The sequence below is a fragment of the Pezoporus flaviventris genome, unplaced genomic scaffold (assembly GCF_033815535.1).
Source record: "Pezoporus flaviventris isolate CSIRO_AGI_PZ_B2104156 unplaced genomic scaffold, CSIRO_AGI_Pfla_v1 ptg000083l, whole genome shotgun sequence".
NCBI classification, from domain to species: Eukaryota; Metazoa; Chordata; class Aves; order Psittaciformes; family Psittacidae; genus Pezoporus; species Pezoporus flaviventris.
In genome coordinates this window covers 1,018,652-1,031,272 of record NW_026892631.1, presented here as the reverse complement: position 1 = coordinate 1,031,272, position 12,621 = coordinate 1,018,652, and the positions used below count along the sequence as shown (strand labels likewise).

The 12,621-nt window shown below is 36.1% G+C and overlaps 1 protein-coding gene across 2 annotated transcripts in view; it reads left to right on the top strand.

The window, feature by feature from the left end:
* Window positions 1-12,621, top strand: part of GPATCH2 (G-patch domain containing 2) — a 114,324-nt gene that overhangs the window by 70,390 nt on the left and 31,313 nt on the right. For both annotated transcript variants that reach the window (XM_061475566.1, XM_061475567.1), the window contains exon 6: window positions 11,584-11,648. In XM_061475566.1, the coding sequence (XP_061331550.1) occupies window positions 11,584-11,648 (65 nt within the window). The remainder of the gene's footprint in view (window positions 1-11,583; window positions 11,649-12,621) is intronic.

Genomic DNA, 12,621 nt, shown 5'->3' with positions numbered 1-12,621 from the left:
TTCTAATGCTTTCCATTGTCAAACATCTTAAAGATTACCCATCCTATTGTTCTGCTGCTGTGTGGCATCATGTTTTGAACTCTAGATCTTCATTTCTTTAAGCGGAATTCAAGTGATGATTCAGTAATAGATGAGGGCTGTTTTAGTGCGTGTAAAGTGTGGTAAATACATTCTGTTGGCAAAATCTCAAAACAGTTGTGAGGGATATTGTCTGGTCTCCAATGTCTATTCCAGTTTTAGACATCTAGTAAGAACCTAAGTGCTCCATTAAAATGAATAGCTGCAGCTTTGGAGGAATTAGTGGGGGTTGGTTTGGTTTTTGTTTGGTCTTTCTTAGTCTACCACACATTTTGTTACCTGCACCATTATGTTTTTGCTATGTGAAAAATTGTTTTCCGAAGTTGGAAGAGCTCCGTTGTATTAGAGGTAAGATATTTCAGCTCAAAGGTTGTTAGTTAGTTTACTTAGTGAGGACTCTTGAGGAACTGTGAAAACTTAACCTTTTAGGAACTCCTTTTCCAGAATTGTATTGAACTAGGGGGTGATGGGGAACTAACACCAACCTTAAGTGTCCAGTTGCTTTACTAAGGTCCCATATTTGTAATATTTTGCTTACTTTCATCAGTAGTAATTTTGAAACCCTGCCATAGATCTCTCACAATATTGTACCTGGTTTAAAAAGTAAGTATCTTTAATTGAAACCAAAAGCACAAGGAGCTTTTTGTGAGGATGAAAAAAAAAGGGGGCAATTCTGTGTAGAACAGAACCCTAATTCTTGAATCCAGAGTGCTTATGTTGCATTTCATTGGAACTAGAATTGCACATGGTAAACTAAGATCACACCTGAAGATGAATGCATTCAAAGAATTCAGGGGGCATGGAAAAGTCCCAGAATAAGAAAGAGGAATTACTTTTCAGGGTGAAGTGGTGCTACAGTTGTGGGGCATACAGAATTATGGGAAATAAGAAACTTTAAGCTAAGGTACAAATGGAAAATATACTATTGTTAATTTTAGCCACAAAGTCTGTTTTAAATAATTGGAGATGAAAAGTTTGGGAGCTTATAGGCTTTCACTTTGTGTGAATGAAAACTATAGTTCTTTCCTCATATCTTATGATAGAAGTAAGTAGGGCTTTTGTTGGAAGCAGAAGCTTCCAAAGCTGATCTCACAGGCCTGCAAGTAAAAGCAGGAAATAAAAATGAATTCCTGTAGTGGACAGAAGTCCAGGATATTTCTGAAAAGGTTCCATTGGAACCCTTTCAGAAGCAGTATTTACCCACTTCTTTACCCCCAAAGAGTCAGATAAACTATTTAGCTGTGGAAGGAGTTAAGGTAAATAACAGTGTCTTAAGAAAAAACCCAGAGCATTTTTTTGTGGATCAAGTTAGGTGAATATGAAATTTCCAAGGTTGATAACACTTGATATCATTTGAACCTGATTTAATTGAGGTTAAGAAAAAGCTAGGCAAAACTGGAGTAGGGCAGATATGCCTGTGTCACTCAGTTTAAGAGCTGCAAAGACTTGATGCGTCTGTTGGTTTTCCAAGAAGGTATATTGGACCATGTAACTCTTACTACTTTTCCCCTCCCACCCTTAGTAATGGGCATTCCCTCAGTAGGTGCCATCTTTTGATCCAGTATTGGACAGATGACCTCTGATTTAATAATAAGGGAATAATTCCTTTTGAGTGTGCACTGCTTTGATAACTTTTCAGAGTTTTCTGTAACTTTTCATTGTCCAGTTGATCATTTTCCTCAGCACATGACTATATGCAGGAAGAACTGGAAAACGTTCCCTTGTATTTTATGGCACTTATGGCGACTTTTCAGTGAACATCTATTTCTTGCCAACAGCATTCCTCCTAATTAATAGATCCGTACATGATTTTTTAAATCATTTTTAAAAGCTCAAAATTATATTTTTTTTGTGCTATTTGAATATCTGTGGGTTGTAATGCCAAGTTCCAGTGGCTGTTTCCATATATTCTCCTTGCTAACCACCTAAACAATTTAATGCTGTCAAGGGTATGATATATACAACAGCACTTTCTGCCAATGTTACGATTTCTTGAACACTGCCATCAAATGCAATTTCTTAAGACACTGAGACAGAGTTACAGGTGTACCTGGTTTGTTTGGTTTTTTTTTCCCAATGACTTGAGCTATTTATTTTCCTATAACTTTTCTTAGACTCACAGTTTCCAGCTAACTCTGTGAATGCAGTACTTACCCAGTTAATATCCAGCTGGTATCCAGTTAATAACTAACTAGATGAGCTTTCCTTTGACCAGAAATTTTCACTTTTGTAGGAGCAATCTGAGTACCTTACCAACAGTCGGGAGCCTTGCTTTCTAGTGATTAAACCTGCCTGCCAAACCAAACCAGGCCTAATAGTATAGTGCGTGCCCTCAGTTCAGCCTCCATTCTGCTACTGTGTAAAGGCTTTGGGGTATTTGATAGCATATGGAATAGCCATCAGGATAGTATTGTTTCAGTAGCTAAATAAAAGGTACTGATCTTGAAACTTGCATTTAATAAGCAAACACCACAGATATGCATCGGCAGCAAATGAAATGCAAACTTGATAACACGATAAACTGTGCGCAGGATTGTACCCCAACCAACTTGAATGTTGTAGTGGATTCAGCAAGGCTTTGTGTTGGTGGTATTTGCTCAACCACCTTGAGGATAGGAGAGATGAGTCAGGTTATATTAACCTGATGTCTTTGAGTATTAAACAAAGCAGAAATTGAAAGAATTGCCCAAGCGCCACAATTTGAGGGGTTAGTTGCTATTATCATTCAACAGCCTCTTAGTTTTGATCTCTCTGTAGATTTCATTGAAGGTGTGCTTTCCCAAATACTCTATATTTTTAAGGATAATCATTGCACACAGTACCTTCTGCTTTCATTATGGTTCATTTTCCTCCCTTCCTTCCCAAACTAAAATCAGATAGGTATTCCAGCATCCCATAGGCGAATGCCTACTTTTATGTTGGCAGTGAAAATACTTCCCTTGACTGGAAGTGAAGTTTTCTGTTTAGAGACTGTCAGATTGTACCACAAATAGCCTCTGAAAGCTTCTGTGCATACAGAAATTTTTAGCAGCTACTCATCACTCATAAGTAGCTGGGCACAATGTACTTCAATGTCAGTGTTCTCCTTCCATCTGCTTGTCTTGGACATTGTCTTGATAAGTCATGTCATACCCTTATAAAAGTTGTAAGCTTTTAGGGCAATTTGTCTTCATTAGGAACTATGTTAGCTCTAGAATAACAAACCCATATAAATGCAAAATGTTGGTATTTGATTCAAGATGTTCTCTGTGACAAAGATCCTCTTTTTGTCTTCTGATTTTTTTTCCCCTCCTATAATAACAGGGAAAATAACTTTCTAACTCCCCAAAGGCAACTTCAAATTCCCTTGGGATTTTGCTGATAGCCACAGGCCATAATTCTGCGATGTATGAAGCTGTGTGGAAAGCCAGCCTTCTTGAGGACCTGACAAAATGGGCTTTACAGGTTCATGTCTGAAAAATAATGTTGTTCTCTGTGTCCTGCAACACATCGAACACTTGCACCTGACAGCAGAATGTTCTTTACTTCATCCCCTGACTAGGACCAAGCAAACCAGTTATTCCTCTTGTTCTTATATTTACAGTGATGCTTCATAAGTAGAGGATATGCTTTTGGTAGCTGAAAGTTGCCTGTGCATGGTTTTATCAGGACTTGCAGAGTATGTTGCTTAGGGACCAAAACTTAGTCTCATGGAAGAGGCCAGAAACATAAAATTGATGCCACCAGAGACACTGGGGGAAGATGAATTGTCTTTCCCCCATGTTGATCCCAGGAACAGAAAAGCTGTGAATGAGAACAGTGCCCTGATTTCTGTCTTGCAACAGGGACAGCTACCAAGTCAGACACGTTTCCCTGCCCTCAGTCACACACACTTCTCTAGCCAATGGTTAAACTGTACATAGCTTTAAATTTTCTAGGGGCAAAAGTACAACTTTTGGACAGAAACATTGTTTGTAAAAGTAAGTTTAACTTGACAGCACAATTCCAGAAACATCCCCTACTTTAACAAAAGAGCATAAAACAACCAGGGAAATGTATGTTGTGTGCTGTGGAAAACATGGAACAAAACATAGCTTTAGATATATAGATGATATTTCATCTTGCTGGGGGAGTCGATAGCAGATACAAGCAACGTTCTGCTGCTAGAACATAGGCTTCACCTGCCTTTATGAATTAGTGTTTTGGGATAGCTATCATTTTAACGCATTACAAGTTTAAATTACTGTAAGGAACTTCAGGCTCTCTCTTAAGAGTGTCCTGTGATGTTTTCCGTTATTTAGGGCTTGATATCGTGTAAAGAGAACCTGGGAGCACTCTTACTGATAAAGAGGGATTTGAGAATAAGATAATACAGTTTGAAATCAAAGTTAATGGTGCCTTTACACAATCTATTCATGAGCTTTTGGCAGGGTACATCTTTGGTATCTGTGTTATGTTAGAAATTTTGCAATGCAATGCTACCTTATCCAAGTGTTAATATCCCACTGTGGGATGTGGGACTGCTATTAAAGCCTAACAAGCCTTGCGTTTGCTTTTAAAATGTATGAGTGGAATTCCCACTTTTGATTTTTTTTTTATTTTCCCCTATTAGAACCTACTTGTTTCCATTTCCTCTATAATAGAAGTCATGAATTATTTATATTTGAAGGCAAGATGATGGAAAAGCTTGAGAATGTCTTGCTAAGAAAAATCATATTTATTGTAAAATATTTTAACATCTATTTTATTTCTAGGTCATTTCACTTAGGGAGAAAAAAATGAAAAAGGTACCTTAAGCCTGAATTTAGCTTGTCCTTAAAAGTGCCCAATGAAAAGTTGATTTCTGACCTTCCTGCTTTCTTCTTTTCTGGCATATTGAAACAATGGTTATAGTTACACATTAGCAATTCAGATGGCAGAGAAAGTGGCAAATAAGAAAGGATTTCTAAAATCTACCTAAGATGCAGAGTAAAAGGCAAGCTCCAAATATAAATGTTGTCTGTATACAAATACTGTCAACAGTGAAAAGGGCCAGCTTTGTACCTGAAACTCCCCTGCAGTGTCCCCCACTGGTTTGAGTCCTTCTGTTTGGAATTTCACTTGAAATGAAGAAAAAATTGCATTGTGGGTACTAATTTTTTAAATGTGGGTACTAATTATTTAAACCTAAAGGACAAAAGGTAATGCTTTTATATTTATTTGTATTTTATCTTTATAAATGTGTAAATTTCATAAAGTCTGAACCAAAGCCTCCATTAGCCAAACTTTATCTATTTCAAAAGGTATTTTATTCCAAAACTTACCCAAGTGTAACCTTTAAAAGCAAAATTTTCTGATACCTGAATTATTTGCATCACGTGGGTAATTCTTAGGTACAGTGCTGTCAGTATTCCCTTCCTACTGAATCATTCTCCTGAAAATAGTCTAGGTACCATCTGGGTTTTGTTGTCCAGGCTGTGATGTGGGTGACCCTTTGAAAAACAAAAGGTAATGAGGTTCTCATGCAAATGAGACGTGACTGGTTCACGACTTTAAGACCATGCAGAACTATAGGTGCTACAGTAGGAGACCTTTCTGCAGCTAGGAGAGGAGTTTTGCCCACCTCAGTGTGGGGTTGCTAATCCTAACTGCTTCTCCAGTAGTGCGGAAAAGATGGGGCAGAAAGAATGAGACCTCTCTGTACTTCTGTCTGTTGTGTGTTTTCAGGGAGATAAGACTGGGGGCTTCAGTGCAGTGTGGCAACAGGGCAATCTCTTTAACTGCAGTGGCTGGCCATTAGTTTCTCCTGTAGTTAGACTCTATTAAACTGAAATCCCTTTCTCTTTTGAAATGAAACAGGCATCACTGCAGTCTGCATTCTAGTCGTAGTATTTTTCTTCTTTTTTTCTGAAAACAGTCAAATCAAACATTAACACATCCGTATTAATGGCTATATAGATTAATGGAACTGGTGTCAGCATGTTTAAAATGAGGTTTGATGTATAAGTAAAATGAAAAGACTTTAAAACAAACTATTTAGCTTGAAGCTCCATTTATATGGTGTATGTTTCAAGCTAATAATCAGGGTTTACTCTGGGTCAGCATGTCATATCCCAGTGGTGTCTAGTGAGATGGAGGGTTATCTTATATGTCAGCTAGATAACCTTGTGGACAGTTTTGAGCAGTGGAGATAATGGGACTGAATTCTGAAATGAGGTAGAATTCTGAAATGGGGCAGAATTCAGAATGGGAGCTAGTAATATCAGAGTCTAGTGTCATACATGAGCATTGTGCAGCTTCTTATGAAGGCAGTCCCCTTTCGGCATCAGTAGTCACTTATTTTTGACAATAATCCTACTTGATTGAGTGCAATTAAAATGTGGGAGAATGGCAAATCAGGTACATATTCCTACAGAAAAAAAAGGGGAAGTAAAACAATTCCTTGCTACTTTTGCTATCCTTTTTCTAACTATTTTTTTCTATTTGAATACAGATAGTACACAATAATAAATTCATTTTTCCATGTTTTGTGCAGCTTCTACTATCCAAGTTGTGGTGTCCACAATTACTGTGTTTAAAAAAAAATAAAAATATGGTTTATTCTCCTTTTTTCTTACTAAAATATGATTTTTATGTACTTTGAGGAAATTGTAGACTTTCATACTTCAGGTTTTTATTATTCTGTATTTTAGTAGTTTCAACTTTATAAATAAGGAAAAGGCACATTTGTGAAAGTTATAGTTACATAGTCTGTTTTCAAACCATCTCAGATGATACAACAGTTTTTCTAACTGTGCATTGAAATCAAACCATTGATAACATAATTGAAATAATTCAGTATTAATCAAAGTATATGCTATATAAGCAAATTATAAAATATTTGAGTTTAAGGTTTGTTTCACCTTTACAGGTAGCACAGTATATCCTGCTGAATTCCATAATCAGCTTTTAGGAAAAGGGCTTCTGCATGTATATATTCACAAGAGTATATTTTGACAAATCGTAGAAGCGCCAGTATTAAAGGCATTTTTACTACTGTCTGTTGTCTCACTCATTTGATGTTTGCTTTTAATTTTTAGCCATGGTGTGAATTATTTAGCACTGACAAGAAGATTCTTTCTGTTAACATTTCCTCACACATTTGATAGCCACAGTTGTAACTCATAGCATAAGCTTAGTGACTTCTGTAGCCTTTGGTCAGCCAGTAGAGGCCACTCCTAGCTTGCTGCTGAAGCTGGGCGGTGATTTGAAAATGGGGGGTTTGTTGCTGCATAGCTTTTTTAATCCGCTCTGAGCAAGCTTATGCTGCTCTGAACTGTCAGAGTATAACTTGTACCTGCAAAGAGTTCTGAGTTATTCTGCTTATATATGTAAATGCATTTAATATTGACATTTTTTCTGTTTCCTGTAATAAGTCCTTTGGCGGTAGGAATAAAAATCACCTTCAGTATCATACCTTAATCAGTTGAAAGGAAATGCTTTGATGACATCCTTTGTTGTAGGTACAGTCTTTACTGACGTTATATTACATTAATGAAGTAAGGAAAAACTATTACAGATTACAGAGAGGTGTCTTGTTTGCATGGGTTGTTTTTTTCATGTTTCCCAAATGGGGAGCTGAGCTGTACGAAACAACTTCCCAAGGTCAAAACTGCAAGCCTGCAGCAGAGCAAAGAATTGAACCTGCATCTCGGGTCAAGGCTGGTATCCTGATCAGTGCTCTGCTGTTTCCTCCTGTCTGTATCACCGGGTGGGTAACTTGATGATAATTTTACAGGTAAAAACATGATGTCAGTATTTTAGATCATTCTTAACTAATAAGGATACAGTCACAGCACTACTGAAATCAACATCCTGTTCACTTAGGGGAAACTACGATGTCACCCTAAGAACAAGTTTTATATCCAAACAGACAGCTGAAATGTAATAAAGACCTTTTATATGCAGCATATTGCTACAGGATTTAATTAATAGCTCTTTGTACTGAAGGAAATTAAGTTTCATTTCAATAAAATTTGTTAAATGTTAGCTATTTACAGAGCAATGAAGTAGCAAAATTTTGGCCATTGTTTTGTTGCCATAATACAGTTGTCTAATACAATTCAGAGAGCTGCCCTCACCATTTTACCTAGTATAGAACATTGAAGTAGTGGTGCTATGCGTGTGTTTGTCCAGTCCTGAGGAACTTCACCTTTTATCAAGGAGCTGTGAGCTGCTGTTGGAGCAGTGCTGCCACATAGTATTATTTCATATTAAATATTAGGAGTCTCAAAAGAAACTCTCCTACTGACTTCCTTGCAGGTAGAACACATACACTTTCTGCTTTACCTGCTGCTTTCTCCATAGGCCAAGTAATTTTTTTCCATTATCCAGTAGTATTTATTTTCTCTGTTTTAATAACTCCTCCACTGTTACCTTATTACATACCTAAAGGCAGTATGTATGCACCAATGTATATCATTAAAATGCATCATTAAACTTATTCTCTTACCTATTTTATAGTATATAAAAGCTAGTGTATGAAAAAGATTTAGGACAAAACATGGATATTTTCTGCTAGTGTTGCTGTTTAAAACAAACAACCATGCTTACATCCAGGCCAGTCTCTTTTCAATAGTCTGTTTTGTTTTACATTTATAGCTATCTTAAAAGCGGCTGAGAAAAACTGTGTTATAGTAAAGATTTAAAAAGTAATTCCCTATTTTGCTTTGAAACATGAGATTTAAACCTTCCCTGTTTCTCTGAAAGAGCAGTGCTCAATAGCAGACTTTTAATCTCTGACACCATAGTTTTTATTTTCCATGTGTTAATCATTCAGTAGGAAACTGTACATGAGGAGAGGTATTTTGATCAGTTGTGTGAAAAGAAATGTGGAGAAAACTCTTTTAACAGTGTGTGAACTATTCAGCCAGTGAACCATGGCTACATGAAGACTTTGTGGAGTTTGAGCATCACTTAAAGGTAACCTCTACATTCAAGATGTGCTTCTCTGGAATGGTCAGTTTGGGCCCTTCAGCAAGGGTGTGCTTGTAGAGGGAATAAAAATGTAATGGTAATGTCAAGCTATGACAGTGATTCAGTAATGTATACTGTGAAAGCTGTTTGGGTTTTTTTGTTTTCTATGTTGCTCCAAATCAATTGCTTCTCTCTGCTGTGGAGACTCAGCAGATCTTTGGAGTAGATTTTTCTGGCAGTGAGAGAGCTAGGAGATGAGGATGAAGATAGATATTAGGTTTTGCTTTGGCTTTTGATACCCTAGATGAGTTTACAAACAGAAATTCATTAGCATTAACGTACAATAATCAGCATTCAGTTTTATGCAAAGATGTCTATTTATGCATTATTAACTTTAGTTTTATAGATATACTGTGGCTGTTTGGTTAACTGAAGCGATCTGGGGTGTGCAAGAGAAACCTGAGCAGTATACTTTGATCAGTCATAACTGTATTCCAAGCAAGTTCATATTCTCTTATAATTCAGTGGAAAAACATATTTCTGTGGTTTAGATATTAGTTTAAAACTGGCAATTTATCAAGTGATTTTTCTTGAAATTTCCATGCTTATTATATTTCAGATTATGTATTTTGAGTAAACTGGAAACTTAAACTTGTTTCCATAAGTATGGCTGCAGGTAAACAACCAATTTTAGCCTAGAAAATAGCTTTTGCTTCTGTCAACATGTTGTTTATTTTCTCCCTGAGATAAAAAGTTTAGTTTTCTGATATTTGTACCAAGATAAAGTCTGTAAACAAGATTAATATAGTGTGGAAAAGGTTGTCAGCAGCCCTGGCAAAGGAAATAAGTTGCCTCTACATAGAACATACTGTAAACTGAATAAAAGTGTCAGGTCCACCATGAGATAATGTGATCATGAACCTCTAACAAAGCATGACATAGGCACAGTTGGCTTTTCTTATAGCCACAGTGTAGAAAATGGATTACTGTATTCCAGGGATACCCACTGGAATAGCATGAAAACCTCATTTTGAGATTAATGCAGGATGTAACCCTCAAGAGCTGAGCTACATGTTTACCTATAGTGTTAAAGTAACAGTTTAGTTATTAATCTTAAAATTTGGAAAATATATATTAAATACTTGTTCATTTTTCTTCTTCTCTTTATGAATTGACATTTCTCGTTCTCATTATTAGGTGGACTATGACACTGAGATAGTAATATTTGATTACTGTTTTATTATTTCTTTATGACTTTACTATTATATTATGTGGCTCTGTAAGGTCTCAATAAGTCTAATCAAACAGTAAATTCCAAAGGCAGGTAAGGCTGTACGTGCTCTTCTCCCATGTAGCTGCCATGATTTCCTCTACTAGAGATTTGTATGTTTGCATAGATTTTCCTGCAGTAAGGTATTACCAATTCCTTTCAATCACCAGCAGCCAGAAAAATGACACCACTTAAGGGTTTCTCAGTTCAGCCCCAAGTGACATCATTCTTCACGTCAAAGGAGCTAATTTTGGTCAAATACTTTAACCATATGGAGCTCTCAAATTATTCAGTGAGTGTCCTTGAAAGTTTTCAAGACTTGGAACTTCAACGGTCCTGGCTTTTATCCATTATAACACCAGATGAGTAGGGACTTTTTCCTTTAAATGTTGAGCACATTGTTCTTCTCATGAAGAGTAGGCTGCTTTTATCTGTGAATCTGCTGCCTATGTACTTTTGGTAAGCCTGAGCCTTCCAAATGTATTACTGAGGTTTTGTGGTCTCCTTTCAAAACTGGCAGAACATCTGACTTCATTCCCACCTCTGGTCATCTATTGACAATAAAGTTATCTCCCAGGAATTGAAAATTTCTTCCTGTCTTGTTTCCAACAGGAATAGTTGGTTCTTCAAGCATGAGTTTCATCAGGTAGTCTCATTCTGCTGCTTTTACCTACCTGTAGGTGCAGACAATTTAAGCTGATTGTAAAAATAAAAATAAAGCTCTTTTTATGCATTCTTGAGCAATACCAGAGTGTAATCATCTGCTATAGTCTGCATGTGCTATCTTGCGTTCTTAAGATCATTCTTCAGTTGAACATATTACGGTTTTTTTGTTTCAGTATATATAAAGCACTAGACAAGGACTGCAGTACAGTGTGGTAAACAGTATTTTATCTTTGCTTTCTCTCCTACATCAACTTGAATATCAGAAGCTTTGTGCTGGAATACAAAGGTTGGAAGGTTTTTAATAAACTTATTGCTGTATTATCCATAAGTAATGAATTTCAAAACATCTAACTTTCATTTTTTGAAGATAAAATCCTTTGTGAACTTTTCAAAAGGAACTTAGGCCCCTGACATTTGTCAGTGTCTGATATCTGACATCCAATCCGGATTGCACATAAAGGATTTTGGGAAATCTTGCATAGCACTTCCTGCATTCAGGCTTTACTTAAAAATTGCAGCTATTTCTAATTGCATTTACTGTATTTAGTGTATTGTGTCTGGTTTATATTCAGTATTTCTGATGTTTTCTTAATAAACAATCACTGTCTGTATGTGCTGCCTCATGACTCAAAGATTTGTTTTCTTTTTGCCATTAGATAACTCCAGGACCAGGCGGTAGCAGGAAAACAGTTCACATGTCCCAGGATTGTCTTCACCATGAGTGAGTATCAGTGATGGGAGTTATAAGGGTTTTTTTAGGAGTAGTAGTAGTAGCAGCAGTATTAGTATATTATATTCTACTATTATTAGTATTACTACTATTATTATTGTTGTTTGATTTACAGTATTATCTCTGTCCTGAAGCCACGGTTTACAACTGTACAAACATGATAAAAGAGCCTGAACTCAGTTACAATCTTTATTTTTATTTATTTATATTTAAATTTTAGTATTTATAATAATTTGCAATTCATTTTGTGTTTCTTAAGGAGACATGAACTTCAGTGCTTTGCAAACGTGTTTTTATTAACTTACTAGGCGTATACTTTCTTAAAATGCAGCCTTTTTAAGGCTAGATAACAAATACAGGTTTTTTTAAAAAACCTGCTTTATTTTTCTCCAAAGGGAAATTCAGAAATACCAAGCCTGCATATATGAAAATGAACAAGCATCACATCTTTGAGTCTTAAACATGATGTATCATGAGAGGAATAAGGTTATGATAATTTCCTCGAAAAGACATTGAATTAATTGTTTAGACACATGTAAACCGGGAATGTCATGCAGTTTCAGTTTGTTTAGTTACTCCAGTGTACCATTACTGTAAACTCTTATTCTGTTCAGCTGACAACATTTAGTAACATTATTTCTTGGTTATCTCTTTTGAATAATTACAATAAGATTAAATTTTCCTATATTTTCCACATCAGAAATTTAAAACACAGGCACACGTGATTAGGAAATAATATATTTGGGGATACATTTTTATGTTCCACCTTCTGTTAGAAGCATCCACTGTTTAAACCAAAACTTGCCAAGGAGCAGATACTGCAAACAGCAAATCCTCAGTAGCAACTGTTTTATGCTACTGATCCACTTTACTTGCTAATGTGTGTGTTAACTGAAGCGGTCGTGATTTCTTAAGTTATTTGTACCATAAAGTAATTCGGTTGGTATTTTATGGGGTTTACTTT